Here is a 19,960-nt window from a genome sequence, read left to right on the forward strand (position 1 = left end):
AAGTCTTTGCTCAAACCTTGCCTTCATGATGAATTCGCACTGACCACCCTATTAACACAGCCTTTTCAATCCATTCCCCCACATTCCTCCTCTGCCTTTACTTGCTCTCCTTTTTATTTTTCTATAGCATTTATCAAATTATAATAAATTCTGAAATTTTATTATTTATTCTGTATATTTTTCATCTACTTCTGCCAAAATACAAGCTCCATGATGACAATTTATATCCAAGTACTTTAGGCTAGTATCTGGCCTAAAAAAATACTTGTTGAACGATAAATATATTCTTTCTATACATTCTTTCCTGTCTCTATCACGAGACTAAGTGGGTATACTTATATACTTATTTCTTAGTCTTACTGTAGCATTGTTCATGTGAATAACTAACAGGAATGCTGGTGACAACAAGATAAAAATTATAATTTGTCTCACATAGTTTCATTTGCTCAAAAAGTATTATGTTTTTATGTGATCTGCCCAGAGCCGTGGAAGTTACCATTCCAACTTTTGAATTCTGGAAACCGTATGAAAAATATTTATTTTTTTAGCAGAAAGAAATTGATCTTTGGTATAGGATAGAATAGAAGCTTAAAAAGGGGGATAAATATGCACTAATTAGATGCTATGCTTTACATACATTAGTTCAGTGAATTCTCAAAAACACTCCATGGAGCAGATAATATTCTTGCAACCATTTTACAGAAGAGACATCTAAAGCATGAAAATTAGGCTTCATTTAGCAAGTAATGGCAAAGCCAAGATACTGTAACCCAGGTCTTTTTCCATAGTCTTGCTCTTAACCAGTGTTAAGTTTTCTTTCATAGTTAGGTGGTAGATGACAGGTTATACCATGTGGGTGTAACATCACACACACACACCATCTCCCAAATGCAATCCAAGGCAGGTAGTGACAGCAGGCATTTCCAAAGTTCCAAGATATCAATCAAAATTTTTGTCTTGATAAGTTTCGCACAGAACCTGATATGGGCAAGTTTGTTAAACACTTAATAATCTTCCTAAAATTTTGTGTTCTACATCTAGAAATAATACAGTCTAGGAAAAATAACTGAACATTTTGGGAAACATTTTTTAATCCCAAGATTTTTCCATTTTTTAAAGAATCTAGATTTTTAAAAAAAAATTTTTGAGGGAGTATTATTCCTCATTCCTCCCTCTCAACTCTCTAGGATTTCATATTGCTCCTAATGTGGCGATGCCTTGACCTGTTCTTAAAGTCTTTTCTTGGCTCTTCCCTAGAAAAATCCTTTCCTGTAGTTGAGTCATCTCAATGGCCCCTGAACACCATAATCATCATTCCGTGTCTTCCCCTATCCCCTCATTCCTGTCTTTACTATCCACTCATCTACATCTACGCATCTGAAAGTCCCTACTTGAGTCCCTTCTCATCTGTTAAGTGTTCTCTCACTAGGGGTGACCAACTGCTTTAGGACTGCGAGTCTGTCTCCTGAAACCTCTCAATCCTAGGCAAGCAGGGATAGTTGGTCACACTATATGCAATGCTAATTCTCACTGCTGTATAACTCCATGCATTCCTTCTCTTACACTGTTATTTCTTCATATCAGTTAGTCTTGATTCCATAGTTATAACCTTCTTGATGGAAAGGCCCAGATTCATTTTTTTTTTTAAACATCAGAGGCTTTCTCTTTGCCAAGTCTATGGACACATTTTACTCTTCCTCCTTACTTGCGGCTTGACTGCCCTATGAGTAGGTTAAACCTCCCATGATAGAAAGTTCCTTTCTGTTGTTAGTTACTGAGGTTTCTTAGGAGCGGATACTAGAAGTCAAAAGCATGTGGAGAGGAGGAGAATAAAACTACTGTCCTCAGGTGGAAAAGCCAGGTCTTCTGTTTAATGCGAGCATCTAATTGCATGTTGTAGAGTGATTAGTTTTAGCAACATCTTGCTTAAATTAAATGTTCCAGCCTTGTCTGTACTGGCCAAAATATTATTGGATTTTGAACCAAGAATCTTCCATTTGAATAAGAGCATTATCAGCAGAGTTGTTTCTTCTTCTTTTAATCTTCTCTTTAACCAGTATAAGTTTCATTTTTTTAATCTCAGGACCCCTTTTCACTCTTAAAAATTATTGAGGACCGGGTGCATGGGTAGTTTAGTGGTTAGAATGCCTGCCTTTCACGTAGGAGACCTGGGTTCAATTGTAGACCATGCACCCAAAATTAAAAAAATTACTGAAGACCTCAATGAATATTTGTACTTTGATTTATAATTATCAATAATTTCTGTATTAGAAATAAAAACAGAAATTTGTAAAACATTTATCACATTATTTTAAAATAATAACAATAAGTCTGTTACGTGATAACATAAAAGATTTTTATAAAAAATAACTGGCTTTTTCCCGAAACAACAACAAAATCATAGGTAAGTTGACTAGTATTGCTTACGTGTCCAGAAATCTCTTTTATGTCTGGCTTAATAGAAAACAGCTATATTCCCTTAGCTTCTGCATTTAACCTGTCGCACTACATTGTGTTGGCTGAAGTATGGAGAAATTGTGGCCTCACAGACATGCAGTTGGAAAAGACATAATTTTTTTTTAATTTTTCATTTGGAGACAACTGTAGATCTAAATGCAGTTTGTAAGAATAATAGAGACTCTGTATACTTACATTCTTCACCCAGTTTTTCCCAGTGGTAACATATTGCATAACTACTGTATAACACCACAACTAGGAAAATGACATTGATAAGATCAACTGACCGTATTCAGATTTCACCAGTTTTTCACATGTGTGTGCATTTTGTCTGTGCAATTTTGTCACATTTACAGATTCATCTGAATACCACCAGAGTCAAGATACTGCACAGTTCCATCACACAGATCTCTAGTGTTACCCTTTTAGACCTACAGACAAGCCACCATTTTCCCTCCCCATTTCTGTAACCCCTGGAAACCACCACGTTTTTCTAAAGCAGAAGTATTTTTAATGAACTTTGTAGATAATCGTTGATATTCTTTGACACTGTACCAAAAGTCCAAAAATACTGTTTTTTAAAGTGCAATGTGACATACGAAACCATTATCAATGAACTCTTCATAATCTGTCACATTGAAATCCACTTTGAATAAATTTTTTACCCATGCATGAATTTGTAACATCAAAAAGACATTAGTCTTGTGCAGTGCAACGGTGGCTCAGTGGCAAGAATTCTCGTCTGCCAAGCTAGAAACGCAGGTTCGATTATAGAATATTGCGTTATAGAAATCAAAAATCACATTTTAATATCACTACCAATCTTATCAGAAAAGTCTTCACATATTTGGAAAGTTATTGAGACCATATTAGCAACTACAAATTTTCCAAAATTCTGATTTTTTTTGCTTTGAAGCTCACATTTTATCACTGGCAACCAGTATTGTCAGTTGTTTTAATTGAAGTAATAGACTCGCTTTGTTTCCCTAACACCAAACTGTCTGATCCTCTAAAATTTTTCCACTTGGTTCTTATTTTCTCAGCGATTTCAATATATATGAGTACCCCAAGTTCTGTCTTAGCACTCTTATCTTCTTGTCTTACTTCTTTCTGTTGGAATATGCTACACTAGTCACGGTGGACATAGTTACAGCACACATCTGACTAGTGAATGACACTGTAAAAGCAGGGATTAAAAGAAAAAGACACAAAAGCAACAAATGGTAAATCTGGGATAATCAAGCCCAGGACAGACTCCCAGCCAGGACTGATTTCTGCTCAGAGGCACCACATGGGAAACAGGTCCCAGAGAATCACATTGTTGGAACTTCAAGGAATATCAATGAGATGACTCTAAAATTGAGCTGTGGAGAGTTATAGAACCCTGGAACTCTTCTTAGCACCAAATTTCACTCAAGTCAAACTACATTAGAAGGCTCTGCATATTGATTCCTCTGGAATTTGGGAGGCCGCATTTTGGCAGGTCTTTGAAAGGCACAGAAGAGTCTGCCAGGGTGAACAAAACAGTGTCATACATCTTTAGATGGGCCTTAGTAATCAAAGAGACACACTAGGTGCCTGTTTTGGTTTGCTAAATGCAATGTACCAGAAATAGATTGGCTTTTTCAAAGGGCATTTATTAAGTTGCAAGTTTACAGTCCTAAGATCATGAAAATTTCTAGACTAAGACATTCATAGAAAGACACCTTGACTCTGAGAAAAAAGCTTCTCTGTCACATGGGAAAGCACATGGTAATGTCTGCTGTCCTTCTCTCCCAGCTTCTGGTTTCAAACGACTCTCTCAGCTTCTGTTTCTAGTGGCTTTCACTCAAAGCATCTGTAGTTACGCCCTCAGCTTTTCTGGGGCAGATTCTGGGTTTCATTTCTTAGCTTACCATCTCCAAATGTCTGTGTCTTGGTTTCATCTTTCTGCTCTCTGTCAGCTCTGAGCTCTCTCTCTCAGTGAGCTCTTTTAAGGACTCTCTAGTAAACTAATTAAGACCCCCCACCCCCACCTTGGATAAGCAGGTACACGCCTACATGGAAATAACCCAATCAAAAGGTCCCAGCCACAATTGGATGGCATCTCCATGGAAACAATCAAATCAAAAGATCCCACCCATAATATGTCTGTACCCAAAGATGGGATTAAAAGAGCATGGCTTTTCTGAGGAACTTAAGAGTTTCAAACCAGCACAGCCCCTATGTATTCTGGTAGCCCAGGAGAATAGTTCTTTAGTGTATGACATTTTGTTTAGAGAATTACTTCCAAAACTCAGTTTCTTCTATCACTATACTCTTTCCATTCTCCTGATTCTCTAACATTCCTAGTATATAATCAGTTGTCCCCAAAGCATCCACACTCCAACATGTCAATGAATTATCTTCTCCCTAAAACTTGCTAGGCCTTTTAATAGCATTACCATCCACCTACTTGCTTAAGCTAGAAACCTGGAAAGAGTTTCTCAAACGTTCCACAACCTCTTATCCACAACTGTAAAATCCAAGAAGTTCTGAAAATCAAAATTTATTTTGTAAAGGTGGCATCAGAAATCATTTGGCAACAAAGTGTGATCTGAAAATATAAGAGGGTGTTTTGTGTTCCCTGCTTGATGAAAATATTCTTACATTCTGAAGCAGAAATTTTTTAATATGTTTGATTATAGAGTGATGCTTCACCCTGGGGATGCTAATATTCGTATATATATATACTATACGACTAAAATGTCCCAAACTCAAAATCTGGAACATATCAGGACCCCTGAGTTTTGGACAGGGACCTTGTCTTAGTTTCCCAGGTGCTTTGTCGAATACCACACATTGGGTTGCTTTAAACAATAGGGATTTATTGGCTCACAATTTTGAGGTTAGAGGTCCAAAATTGAGGCATAAGAAAGGTGATGCTTTCTCCCTGGAAACTGTGGTGTTCTGGAGCTGGCTGCTGGTGATCCTTGTATTCCTTGGCTTCCCTGTCATATGGTGATGCACTGTGGCAAAATCCTCCCCTTTCTCTTCCAGTACTGCTGACCTCCTGTTTCTTGCTCGCCCTCCTGGCTTTCTCTGATTACGTCTAATTTCTTTTGTTTATAAAGGACTTAAGTAATAAGAATAAGACCCACCTGACTCAATTGAGCCATAATAACTAAAAATAACATCTTCGAAAGGACCTATTTACAATGGGTTCACACCTACAGAATACGATTAGAAACATGATTTTTCTAGGGTACGTAACTTAAACTACCACAGGTCTGTAACTCATCTTTATGATACTTTCTCTGCATATTGTTTTTGCACTTGTCTCTTTACTTTCTAAAGCCAATAACGTAGGTTCAAGCCCTCCCAATTTCCCCCTGTATTATTATAGTAGGTTCTCACTTAGTAGTCTTATTTATTACCTTGATCTATTTAAACTACTGTTTCCATGGCAGCTAAGAGCAACTTCACATACCTTAAAGTCAGTCATGGCACTGCTGTGTTCCAAAAATATCAAAGGATATTACTCCCAGCAGTGTTTATTTTCTGTCATTTGAGTACCACCTTCACCATTTTTACCTTATCTACTAACTGTATGACAAAAATTATTTAAGTTGACTCATTTTTAATGAATTACTTTGAATTAGAAACTTACTTTCTTTACTACAAACAGAAAATCCATATCACTCATCATAAACAGAAAGCAACAGTAAATATAAATACTAGAAAAATAAGAAAATTAGAAATTCTGGTCTGCCAAAGGGACCAAGTTACAGAACTGTCTGCTCTCTTTACTAAAAATGGGTTTAATAATAAGAGCTAACATTATTTATAACTCACTGTGTGCTAATCACCTTTTCTAGTCCTTTACAAGTATTAATCGATTTAGTCTTCCTAACGACTCTGTGATATAGGTACTATTTATTATTATTCCATTTTACAGAGGAGGAAACTGAGCCACAAAGAGGGAAGGTAATTTGCTCAAGTCAATAAATAGCATAAGCTGAAGGACTTGAGGAAAACTGAAAAGGCAATAAATTTGTCATTATGTTTCAATGCTATTATATGTCCTATCCTCATAACCCCTAAAATTGTCTCTCTAGTCACTAACGGTAGAGGACCCACTGGCCCACTATAGGACACTTAAATTTCTTTAGAATCTTTATATAATTTGACTCTTTTTCTATCTTTCTAGCCTCATCTACTGTCACCCATAACCTCAACCCCTTGTCATTAGTTGAGTCCACTATTTATCTGGACTTGTATTTTCATTTATCTGGCCTTGTCTCCGATTTATTTGCCTGGAATGTCCTTCTTCCTTTTTTCTATTACTCCTAGTCATACTCAATACAAATGACACGTCACAAAAACATTTCCTAGTCACCCTAGTCATAATTAATTGCTCCTCTACCTTGAGCTCAGGACACATGATTTAACCTCCTATTGCAGAATTTACTTTATTCTCCTGTTATTCTCTTGAGCAGGGACCTTCCGTATTTATCTTATATCTCTTATTCCTCAGTATAATATCTTAGAGTATATATACCAGTTAAATTAGACTTACTTCTTCATTAGCATAGAGAGGAGACCCATATATCTGTAAAGGCCTGTAATGGCTGTGACAGAAACTGTAAATGGGAGAAGAATTGGGGGAACCAAAAGGGTGGAGAAAAGAAAGCCCTTGTGAGATTGTTTCTGGGAAAAGTCAGAAATCCCAGGGGAGAGAGTGGTACTGCACTGCTGCCCTTTCAGCTGCAGAGCAACGATGGCTTGCTACATCTATCCGTGGCAATTCATTTCATGAGAACTAATTATTTTATTCCTTTCCACAGCCCTCCTCACCAATAAGGCCTCTAAATTTTTTTTTTTTTTTTTGACATGGGCAGGCACCGGGAATCAAACCCGGGTCCTCTGGCATCGCAGGCAAGCATTCCTGCCTGCTGAGCCACCGTGGCCCGCCCTCTAAAATATTTTTAATAAATAAATGAACAAATTTATTTGAGAAGAAATCCCGTTCATGCAGAAAATTTCAAATTTCTTCCCATTTGACCTGAAATGGTTCCAGCACCCAAACAGAAAAACTTTTATTTTCTAAACGTTAGAAGGCTATCACTTGCTTTATAGGGTAAATGAAGCAAAGCCAAACCTATCTATCAAGACAAGGGGATGGGCGGGCCACGGTGGCTCAGCAGGCAAGAATGCTTGCCTGCCAGGCCAGAGGACCCGGGTACGATTCCCACTGCCTGCTCATGTTAAAAAAAAAAAAAAAAAAAAAAAGACAAGCGGAATGTTCTGCTTCCCAGAATGTTTATGTACACAATTCGTCCCCTTTGAGGAACACCAAGGAAACATCAGATAGGCAAGCAGCATACCACTGAGGACTTGAGTTTCTGTGCACGATGACGGTCTTGCTCTATGGGCACTTGCTGAGACTAAGAGAAACTAAGGCTGGGAGACAATGGGCAACCGCCACCAAGGGAAAACAAAGACCCAAGAGGCCAGAGAGAGCGGCACCCAGTTGTTGCCAAAACCTCAGAAACCCAGACCTGTGGCTTCACGGGGGGACAGGAGACTCTTTCCTATGGGAGCAGACAGTAAAGACAAACAAGGAATTAACTGTCACGAGAAAAAGAGCTTCTGGGACTCTCCCGACCAGTAGCTGAGTCTGAACTGTGTTTTCTAACGTACTCACTTCTGACATGCACTTTGGATTCAAATCCACGCTCTCCAGTGATCGGGCGCGCTGCGCCGGCCCAGGTTTGAGATCGCTCTGACTTGTCATGCGGTCAGTTCTGTGGTGCCCTGTAAGCTCTCTTACAGCGGCAGTTCGATCCCTCCCTTTACACCTTAAAACACCAGATCTGGTGTCTGTAAAACTTTCTATCCATTTCTCACCCGCTTTTTTAGAGGAGTCGACTCTCCAATCTTTACTTAATTTAAACTTTCCCGAAAACCTGTCACGGTTCTCGGCGTACTCCGCCTCCCGCGTCACGTGGGCGCGGCGAGCCAATGGTCGCGAGCGCCGGGCGAAAGGGGGCGGGCCCAGGCGGCGGCGGCGGGCGGAGGCCGGAGCGAATGTGCTGCAGGCCCGCGGCAGGCCCACGGAGCCAGGATGGTGAGCCCCGCGCTCGCAGCCCCCGCTGCGGCAGCAGTGGCGGCCGAGGAAGAGCTGGGGGCTGAAGGCCGGGGCCTCCGGGTAGTGGACCCGGCAGCCCTGTGAAAACGCTTCTCCACGCCACCCGCCCTCCCCTTTCCCTCAATTCCTCCCTCTCCCCACCCCCAACCTTCCCTTCTCGCAGACGGCGACGGGGACGTGGGGTCTGGCGACCCCGCCGGACGATGCGCCCGCTCGACCACCCCGGAGGCTGAGCCCGCAGCCCCGCGCCTCGACCCTTCTCACGGCCACCCCATCATGGCCTTCCCCGGCTCCGAGGGAGCGGCTGACAAGCCGGTTTCCCCCGCCCGAGGGGTCCCCGCGGCCACCGGCTCGTCATCGTCGTCCTCCGCCTCCTCCTGCTGCTCCTCCTCGTCCTCGGGGGCGGCTGGAGCCGGGGGCGGGCGGCTGTGGGCCGCGCTCTACGACTACGAGGCGAGCGGTGAGGATGAGCTGAGCCTGCGGCGGGGCCAGCTCGTGGAGGTGCTGTCCCAGGACGCCTCCGTGTCGGGCGACGAGGGCTGGTGGGCCGGCCAGGTGCAGCGGCGCCTCGGTATCTTCCCCGCCAACTACTTGGCCCCCTGCAACCCGGCCGCCCGCCAGGCGTCGCCCGGCCCGCGCGGGGGCCGCAGCCGGGGCTGGCCGAGCACCGCCACGCCGCCAGCCCCGCCGCGGCCGCCGCCACCACCACCGCGGCCCGGCTCGCCGGTGCAGATCGAGTTCGAGTGGCTGGAGCTGAAGGAGCTGATCGGCGCCGGCGGCTTTGGACAGGTGTATCGGGCCACCTGGCAGGGCCAGGAGGTGGCGGTGAAGGCGGCGCGGCGGGACCCCGAGCAGGACGCGGCGGCGGCGGCCGAGAGCGTGCGGCGGGAGGCGAAGCTCTTCTCCATGCTGCGGCACCCCAATATCATCCAGCTGCGCGGCGTCTGCCTGCGGCAGCCCAACCTCTGCCTGGTGCTCGAGTTCGCCCGGGGCGGAGCGCTCAACCGAGCCTTGGCCGCAGCCTCGGACCCGGGCGCCCCCAGCCCGCGCTGTGCGCGCCGCATCCCCCCACATGTCCTGGTTAACTGGGCAGTGCAGATCGCCCGGGGGATGTTCTACCTGCACGAAGAGGCCGTGGTGCCGATCTTGCACCGGGACCTTAAGTCCAGCAACAGTAAGTGGGGGTAGGCGCCCGGCCCATGTTCCCTGGGAGCCTGGAGGTGGGGGAGGGGTGGTGTGCCGAAAAGTTTTAGGAGGGTGCTGTGCACCGTGCCGTCCACTTCGCAAACCCTCCCAGGGTGGACTTCAATGAGTCATGGTGCCAGGTGGAAAGAGGTGGAGGTCAGCCCTCACTGAGCCAGGAGCAGCCTCATTCCAGGCCTTCCAGAGCTCAAAGGTCTAGTTAAATCTTGGTTATTTGCTTTGGGGCAGATGACACACTTACTTTGACTTGTTGCCTTTGGGTGCCTTTTTAAAGAAAATGTGGATCAGATTTGCTTGTACCTTAAACCAGTTGTGAAATACCTGTATCTTCTGGAAACCTCAGGTGGTATTTTGGCCTTTAGGTACAGTAGGTTGTTTATTTGGGGAGCACTTTGCAAACTGAAGCCTTGCTTAGATAATGAGTGGCCCGTGCCCCTCCCCCTTCATGTCTAATGGCTTTCATCAAACTCTCCCTTTCCTTCACTTTTGCAAGTGCTATACTGAAGTAAATATTATCCCACTTTAAATGTGGTTTCCTGTTCTTTGGCTTTTCAAATTTTCAGTCAGACATTTATCTCAATGAAATATTATGTTATTATTAGTTCAGTGGTTTGAGTGTTGGTGAATTGTCTCCAGACAAGAAACACCAGTTTACTCTATTATACATATTTGGATTTACTAAGAGCGAGTGTGTTGTCCTTGCACAAGTGCTTGAGGAAACCAGATTTATATCATTTTGTTTGTTTATAAATCGATGGATTTTCCAAATGTCAATAAAGAACTGACAAATGACCTAAATACAAATCCTATTAAATTACATTGTATAAAAGAGGTAATAGAATTGTTGTTTGAAGTTAGTTCTTTAATAGGAACGAGTACTTTGGATGACACCCCTAGAATAAGGTGAAGTTTCATGAAAGACTAAAGGATGCAGCCGGAACTGGCATTGACCTACCCACAGCTGCATGTCTTTCAACTTTGTAAAACCTGCTAGGACAGGAGCTAACTGGAACTGAAACGTTGTCCTTTTCTAAGTCTGCTGAAAGAAGAGTGACAATAAATGATATATTTGTGGCGATTGTTTTTCCTGTTCAGAACCCTGCAGTACTGATGTTTTCTTGTATTATCACTACAGAGTTATAAATAATTTGTTGGTAGCTACATTTAAGCTTGAGTACTTTTCTTTTAGGTTTTATTTTATAACAACTCTCTCCCCCAATTCCCTCATAATTTAGATGAAAACTGCTTAAATGACAGGCTCAAGGCCTAACAAAATATGGTATAGAAAATTGGTTAATGGTAATATTGTATTTGTAGAGCTCCTAACAGGGGCCTGATGGACTCTAGAATTATTTGCTTTTTGACTGTAAGGTATAGATAGCAAAATTTTAATGTAATTTTCTTTGTAAGTACTTCACACCTTACACAGTCTTTGCTGTCAATTCGGGCTGATTTCCTAAAATATGCTTTACTGAAACAAAGATTGAGCTTGCTGCCACAGAACAAGTGAAGTTCTGTTATCCTGTGTGCCCTATAGCGTGTTCCGTAAGCCCTCGCCCCGGTGAGGTCCTGTAAGCCTGTGTCTGCTGGGAGTTTTCTGCAGAACCAGGTACTTTAAGGACAGCAATAGCATCATTCTCTCATTACTCTCTTGGCATTGCAGCAGTTCTATGATTAACGTAGAACCTTGCATTCTACAAACTATATTTTGTTGCAGGACATCAAGTCACCAACACAGGCAAACAATTTGGGTTGGATAGGCCCTTAAGCCAAAAGGTTAAAGGACCTATAAACTACTTTTTTGCATTATGCCGAGTCAGTTTTGTTTAATGGTGATGTTTGAGGTCCATATAACCAGTTCATAAGGTAGGACGTGTTTGCTAGTGTTAAAAGCATAGACAGGGAGGTTAATCCACGTCCCATTTGTTGCAAATTGGAAAGGTTTTAAATATAAATCAGAGCTTTTAAAGGACTCCTAATATTAAATAAGAAGAGGAAATAATATGACCCTAGATTTATAACCTATGGTTAAATAGTTTTTATTGCCACCAGAAAAACTTGTACAATAGAGTGTAGACTACTATGGTTTAGTAGATATTAGGTAATTTGAAGATTTGTTTATATGCTGCAACTTAGTTTGCACTACGTTAGTAGGCACTAGCCTAGACAAATATGTGTTACATATTTCCATTATTAAAGTATTTAATTACTATAAAATAAAATTTTGAATAAATCCTAAAATGCAAATCACAGTACTTCACACATTGCCTTATCTTGGCTCTCTGGTTTTATTTGCTGAATTAATGAGTGTAAATTCTATGGAATTCTCTTATGATATGAAGCTATAACTTTTGTTTGGACTTTTGAGTAGAACAGATACTCCATTACAGTATGTTTTGTTTGACTTTATTGGTTATGAACAGATACTCCATTACAGTATGTTTTGTTTGACTTTATTGGTTATTTGCTAATGGTGAAGTGAGCTGATAATGTAAATAAGGTTTTAAAAATCAATATTTGAATTTAATTTTGATTTTGTGTCTACTCGTGTAACAAAGAACCAGTATAAGACTACTTAGACCCAAGTCAGTGGACATAATTGTCTAAAATAAATGTTTAAATTTGTTAAAAGAACTTACTATTTTTGACATTTTAATTCATCTTTCCCAGTAGGTCTTCTTGTTTTATCATATTTTTAGGAGAATGCATATGCTGAAATGATAGCTGATACGTTGTGGTGGTTCAAACAACTTTGTCCCTTTTCTAACAGATTGCAACAGATAGAAAATTAAGCCAAATTAACGAAGTTTTAAACATCTTTTATGTTGTAAAAGTAAGCTAAACTGTAACTACCAGTATACAAAGTAAATAGGAAACATTAATTCTAGGGAGCAACACAGGGCACTTGGGTTACTGCTAAAACTGTCAGTTTTATTCAGAGAAAAGCAAGAAAGTCATCCTTAACTGGAACTCATTTATTCAACACATTTTGAGTGCCAAACCTGTGCCAGTCACGTCTGGGCCCGAGGGACGCAACAGCAAACCAGATGACAATATCCCTGCCATTGCGGAGTGTAGTCTAGTAGGGAAGACAGATAGTAATCATGTGATCACAAATATTAATTAATTCTTTCAAGAAAATAAAGCATGGCAAAAGGTAAAGTGAGAGGGTAGAGGATCGGAGTGCAGTTTCCGACAGGGTGGCCAAGGCAAGCTTCCTTGAGGGAGTGAAGTGAACAGAGACCTGGATGAGATGGACAAACAAGTCAAGCAAAGATCCAGGCAAAGGGAACATAAAGCAGAAATGAGCCTCGCTTGTTGGAGGAGAAGGAAGAAGGTCAGTGAGGCTGGACGCTAGTCAATGAGACCCAGATCATAGGGAGAGGAAGGTGAGCATCAGACCAGGCAGCAGCTCGTGGGCCTTGGTGGAAGCAGGGATTCCATACCAAGTGTCTTTTGAAGCTTTGTGGTATTTTGTTCAGAGGAGTGGTATGATCTGATTATTGTTCTTGAAAAATTACTCTGGCTGCTCTGGAAAATGGACTGTAAGTTGGTGTGATTAGCAGGCCCTTGCAGTAGTCCAGACAAGAGAGGGTGTTGGCTTGGTCTAGGGTGGTAGCAATGGAATTGGTTTCAGAGAAGTTACAGTGGAGGAATTAAGATAAAATAGTATAATATATAAGCTGCTGAGGATGGTTTAAATTATTATAATTTAGTCTACGTTGTATTTATTCAGGAGTAGTTCAGGATTGAAATCAATAATTTGGCATAATTTGTGGTTCCTTTTTGTTTGTTTGTTTTTTTGCATGGGCAGGCACCAGGAATCGAACCCCAGGTCTCCAGCATGGCAGGTGAGAACTCTGCCTGCTGAACCACTGTGGCCCGCCAGTGGTTCCATTTTTTTAAAAAAGAAAACATATGTTACATGAGAAACTGAGCTACAAGCTTACTTTTATATTTTGATTCCAATGATTAAGTATCTTTTTATTCCCCCACTTTTTTTTAGCTTTCTGGTAATAATTATTACCTCTGTCTACAACTATACCTACAATCTATAAATAATCATAGTTATAGTTATTATAAAATATGGTTTAGAGCTCTTACTTAAACTACAAAAGGAATCTAAAACTTTTGTAGCTTTTCTCACTAGTACAATATAAATGAAGGAACTATTTGAGAAAATTATAGCAAATGTAATCTCTGAATAATGTGTTTAATTAGGTCATAAAAATTATTTGGGGGAGGTATTAATTATACTATTATCGGTTAAAAGACATACGTCTTTTTTCTTCCTTGATCTGTTTTTTTATACAGGACTTGTAGCTTCATGCTATGTCTGCTTTCTATTCAGAGGCACAGAAAGATCAGTCCACATATCAATGGCAGCTGAAACTTAAATTGGTGGGAAAAAAAGTTAGCTAAAGTTTATATTTTTATAACTAAAAGAATAACAGTCACAAACGAGTTAGTCACCACATCTCCCCCACCCCTACCATTTTTGTACATGCATATTTTATAAAAAAGTATACACTTCTCATTTTTTAGAGTTGTGAGAGGGAGCAGTTATTCTGTATTATGCTAACTTATTTTTCATTGTACTTATGCAGACTTATTTTACACTGTACACATTTGATCATTTTAGTAGTCATTATAAAGTGTATTGAAGCATGATACCGAAAGAGAAGGGAGGTGAAATCTAATCTATTCATTTCAAGAGGTCAACTTTTCCAAAAGAACGCAGTTAATAGAAAGAGCATTGGCTTTCGAGTCAGGCCTGGGTTTGATTATTGATGTCATCATTTACTAGCTGTATGGCTTTGGACAAATTACATAACCTCGTTGAGCTTGAATCTCCTGTTATAATATCGTATACTGAATTCCTCTCAGAAGTTGTCAGAAATCCTGTAGGGAAAATCTGTTGAACTTTTTTCTACCTTTTAAGGGCAACTGGGTCAATATTGGCATAAAGGCATATGACTTTTTTAGGGAACAATGAGTAGTTAGGTGTGGCTAGAAGGAAAGGCAGAGAAAGGGGTTTTGTGAAAGGGAAACAAGCATTTAATATGTGTCCAGACAGAGAGGACCTTGAATGCCAAGCTGGGATGTGTATACTATTTAATAGGCAGTGAGGAGCTATTGAAGGTTTTTATACAGGAAAATAGTATGATCTGTCGCTAAACAACAAACGCTAGAAAGAAAAAATATATATGCATTGGGATAATTTGCTTTATGACTGTACTATTGTAAATGATCAGAAGAGCAGTAATGAAAAATAAAATAATTTTGGACATTGGTTTGACGTAAATTATTTACAACCAGAGTCTAGTTAGTTTGTATAATCATTACTTGTTTAGTGAATTAATTTAAACTACTTTTACCCCCTCATTCACCCTGGATTAGAAAATATTGATAGTCTATTTTGGCAATCTGATGAGTTAACTCCACTATCAATGTGACTGTCCCCACACCCTTTGATGTATTTGAGGGGATCTAAAAGTTTAAAACATCCCTCATGAAGGAATTCCAGTGGGTGCAGGGTTTCCCTGAGAGGCTAGGAGAACTGTGGGGCTTTTATTTTGGAGCCTGAACTCAAATCTGTACAATTGGCCCAAATAAGTGAATTTACTTACTTTTTAAAATTCTTCTTTTTGGAATATTGCTTCATTTTTAGTGCTTTTACTTAAATAATAGTAATAACAGGTGCAGCAGTTAACAGTTACTTACATAGGGCTTATTAGGTGCTGGGCACTGCTCAAATTCTTTATCCTCATTTAATCCCTGCAGCAATCTCTTGAGGTTCTCATTTTACAGAAGAATCTGAAACCAGGTATTAATTGACTTACCTAAGGTCACTCAGCTTGTCAGAGATTGGTGCTAAGAATTGCATCCAGGGCTTCTGATACCAGTACCTCAGCTTTTATCCTGTCCGTACATTGCCTAAATTATTAGTTCTTAGAACCCCCAAGAGTTTTTGTATATGTGTGTTATATCTGTCAATGTTTATACCATATAGATATGATAAATTCTAAAAATTTTTAATAATATAAAGATAACAGTGTGCCCATTACATGTTAACATAACATTTTTAATGGGAAAAACATGCTATATTTTACACACATACACACAATGAGTGAGGATAGTGGCATTGCTTTACACTTCTTCAGCTCATATAAATGCCAGGCTGACCAGAAGACAGGAGAATGCTTGTATCTGCTTCTGCATTCAGTCAGTTGTCATTAGGGGTCCCTGGACCATGCTTTGGGAACTGCTGGTCTAGATGATTAGTTCCATTAAGAATGGCGTTCTAGAGCAGTCGTTTCCAAACCTCACACTGCGTCAAAATCTCCTCATGAGCTTTCAAAACTAAATTAAATTCCCTGTCTCATTTTTGGGTATTCTTGTTCAGTGAATTTTAATTAGAAATGAGCAGCATATTTTTCCTAACGTTTTATTTTGAAGCTCTTTAAATATACAGATAGTTGAAAGAATTTTAAACAAACACTTATAGACCCACCACCTAGATCCTACTATTAATATTTTACTTGCTAACGCATACCTAACCCTATTCTATCATCATTCCATGTAGTGTTTTGTTTTGTTTTGTTTTTTTAATATGCAGCAGTCTGTTCTCTATGCAGGTGATTTGGATGCAGAGCCAAGTTTGAAAACTACTGTTTTAAAGAATCAGATTTGTGGGTTCCATCTTACGAGTTATTAGGATTGACATAAAAATTCTTGTGTGACCACCGACTATATCCCAAATCAAGTTAATTGTCTGAAAACAATGTGTAGTTGGTCACAGAAGATGCCAGGTGAGAGTTTAGATGACTTAGTCTGGGCTGACTGTGGGAAAAAGAACATCTCTAAGCATTTGTCCTTCTGACTCTGGGGACAGATAATGTTATTGTATATGTTCAAGGTTTGAGTTCTGACTCTACTACTTAACAGCTATGAGATCTTGGGCCCTAACTTTCTGAATAGGTGGTGGGTGGGTCTGGTGAAATAGTATGTGGCTGGAATTGGCAAAGGTTTTCTGTAAAGGGCCATGTAGTAAATGTTTGGGTGTTGCAGGCCATGCAGCCTCTGTTCAATCTACTCACTTCTATTTTGTAGCCAAGAACACCCATCCACCTTGGTTGGGGGTGGGAGTCATTTTAATTGAGTGTCATTAACTTGGTTGATTTAGGCCAGACAGCAGTATTAAAACAACCTTGGGCTTTGTTCTCTGTAAGAATGCTGAGATCTCTGTGCTTTGACAGGTCTTATTATTACTTGGGTTGATAAGTTCAGGGTCAAAGAGGAGGTACAAAATGCTAGCTTGCTGTTGTAGCTGTTTCCCTACCACTGTTTTGATTTGTGCATATTTTAAACTACAATTTAGTGTATTAAAACCTGTAAATTCAAATATCATTTAGGGAAGTATTTTGATTGCTTATAGGATGTTTGTATTATTATTTCTGAAGATTTGGCTTAATGTAATTTGTTTAAATTTTCTTTTTTATATGCTGTATGGTAGGGGGTCACATTTCATTCTTTTCCCATGTGACTATCCTTTATTGCAGCACCATTTGTTTAATTTTATCTTTTTTTATTTTGGGGGCAGGAGTGGAGGGGGAGTGCATGGGTCAGGAATCCAACCCAGGCCTCCTGTATGGCAGGCAAGAATTCTACCACTGAACTACCCTTGCACCCAAATTAATGTGATTTTAAGTAGTTTATTTTGTTTCAAATTTTCTGCAATATTTGGATCAAATAGTATCAAATATGATTGTTTTCTGTTTATTCATATAGTAATAGAGAATATCATTGAAGATTCTTGCCTCAATTTAATTTATTATATATCTTTACTATTTAAATATTAAGGTGACAAATATAGAACTTTACAATGAAATGTAGTCTTTTTTTATCATTAAAACTAAGTATCATGTGAACATGAAAATGTTTGTACAGTGGTTTTGTGTTGCTGTATGAGCAATGTGAACATCTGTTTTAGCTGACTACTCTATTTTCTTTCCAGAAATCCCTCTTCTTGTACTTAGTAAGTGAAATCATTCATCCATATAGCAATTATTTGTTGATTATATGCTATGTGCCAGGAACTCTCCTAGGCTCTGGATATTCAGTAGTTAACAAAGCAGGCAAAAGTTCTGCGCTCATGCAACTTATATTCTAGTGGGTGAGACAGCTGTTGTGCGAGATAAATAGGTAAAATATGTAATATATTGAACAGTGATAAATGCTTAGAAAAATAAAGGAAAGAATGAAAATCTTAGGATGGGCTGCTGAAATTTTAGGCAGTGTGGCAAAGGAAAGCCTTACTGAAAAGGTGGCTTTTCAGCAAAACCTGAAGGAAATGAAGGAGCAGTTCATCTCGGGAGGAACACTCTTGTTAGAGGGAAAAGCAAGTACAAAATCCCTGAAGAGGAGGCCAGTGAAGGAAGGTGAGAATAGTAAGAAATGAGGGAGGAGTAAGGTGGTAGTGGTGGTGATGGTGGTGATGGTGGTGATGGTGGTAGTGGTGGTGATGGTGGTGATGGTGGTGATGGCGGTGATGGTGGTGATGGTGGTGATGGTGGTGATGGTGGTAGTGGTGGTGATGGTGGTAGTGGTGGTGATGGTGGTGATGGTGGTGATGGTGGTAGTGGTGGTGATGGCGGTGATGGTGGTGATGGTGGTAGTGGTGGTGATGGTGGTGATGGTGGTGATGGTGGTAGTGGTGGTGATGGCGGTGATGGTGGTGATGGTGGTAGTGGTGGTGATGGTGGTAGTGGTGGTGATGGCGGTGATGGTGGTGATGGTGGTAGTGGTGGTAGTGGTGGTGATGGTGGTGATGGTGGTGATGGTGGTAGTGGTGGTGATGGTGGTGATGGTGGTGATGGTGGTAGTGGTGGTAGTGGTGGTGATGGTGGTGATGGTGGTGATGGTGGTAGTGGTGGTGATGGTGGTGATGGTGGTGATGGTGGTAGTGGTGGTGATGGTGGTGATGGTGGTGATGGTGGTAGTGGTGGTGATGGTGGCGATGGTGGTAGTGGTGGTGATGGTGGTAGTGGTGGTGATGGTGGTGATGGTGGTGATGGTGGTGATGGTGGTAGTGGTGGTGATGGTGGTAGTGGTGGTGATGGCGGCGATGGTGATGCAGGAGCAGATCGTGCAGGGTCTTGTACCTCATGGAAGGCCTTTGGCTTTTTCTGTGGTACTGGAGGGTTTTGCACAGAGGAGCTATGCGGTCTGGCTTACATTTTAACAGAATTATACTGGCTGCCGTTTTGGGAATAGACTGAGAGAGAACAGGTTGGAAGCTAATAATTATGCATATGGTCTAGAGTTCAGAGATCCAGGCTGAGATATAAATTTAGGAGTCCCCAGCACGTAAGTGGTATTTAAAGCTAGGAGACTGACCGAAATTGTCTAGGAAGTGAGTGTTAATAGAAAAGAAAGAGATCCAAGGACTGAGCCTGGAATTCTCCAGCAGTTCGAGTTCAGGAGATAAGGAGGAACCAGAAAAAGGAGCAGCTAGAAAGCTAAGGAAATCCACGCCAGTTGGTGAAGCCAGTGAAGAAAGTGTTTCAAGGAAAAATGATCAATTGTACCAAATGTTGCTGATTGATCAATATTTCAAATAACTATAATTATTTTTAAAACCATCATTTCTTAATTTTACAATATCCTAATACTGTTTCAAGAGGGCAGAGGTTAATTGGTTTTCTATATTTAGTAGTTGACTTAATATGAAAAAGCTTTTAATGATCATTGTCTTCATATACATTCTTTTAGTAATCACTCACTCGTTCAATCAACAAATATTTATTGAGCACAAAAAAATGCTAGTTGCTTTGCAGTCAAAAAAAAAAAAAAGATTAACAAGATGCAAATTCTATCCTCAATGTAAGTTAAGGCTTGAGAGTGGTACGACTTCAGTGAATTAGAACCTCTAGCTGAGGCTATGAGGGAAAATATCAAAGAAGAGTTGTTTGAGATCCATATAATCTTGGAGCAGGAAGAGATGATGAAGTTGCTTTTTTGTTATAGAAGAGGAAATTGAGATTCCATAGGCTTCCTGATTTGTAAGTGGTCTCATATGTCACAAATGGCATAAACTTAACAATCTAGGTTTCTACATTTTCAACCAATGCTTATTCCCTGATCTTGAGTGGGAAGTACTGTTTTTATAGAGGGTGGAAAGAGAAGACA

General features: G+C 40.5%; 2 protein-coding genes across 2 annotated transcripts in view; one reads left to right on the plus strand and one right to left on the minus strand.

The window, feature by feature from the left end:
- PCNX2 (pecanex 2) overlaps positions 1-8,381 on the minus strand; it is a 460,152-nt gene extending 451,771 nt beyond the window's left edge. The window contains exon 1 of the mRNA XM_077168355.1: positions 8,123-8,381. The gene's annotated coding sequence lies outside the window, so the exon portion shown is untranslated. The remainder of the gene's footprint in view (positions 1-8,122) is intronic.
- Positions 8,382-8,505: 124 nt separating this feature from the next.
- The window catches only part of MAP3K21 (mitogen-activated protein kinase kinase kinase 21), a 55,818-nt gene continuing 44,363 nt past the window's right edge, over positions 8,506-19,960 (plus strand). The window contains exon 1 of the mRNA XM_077168359.1: positions 8,506-9,740. Coding sequence (XP_077024474.1) covers positions 8,843-9,740 — 898 coding nt within the window. The 5' untranslated portion in view covers positions 8,506-8,842. The remainder of the gene's footprint in view (positions 9,741-19,960) is intronic.

The sequence above is a fragment of the Tamandua tetradactyla genome, chromosome 7, assembly GCF_023851605.1.
Source record: "Tamandua tetradactyla isolate mTamTet1 chromosome 7, mTamTet1.pri, whole genome shotgun sequence".
Lineage (NCBI taxonomy): Eukaryota > Metazoa > Chordata > Mammalia > Pilosa > Myrmecophagidae > Tamandua > Tamandua tetradactyla.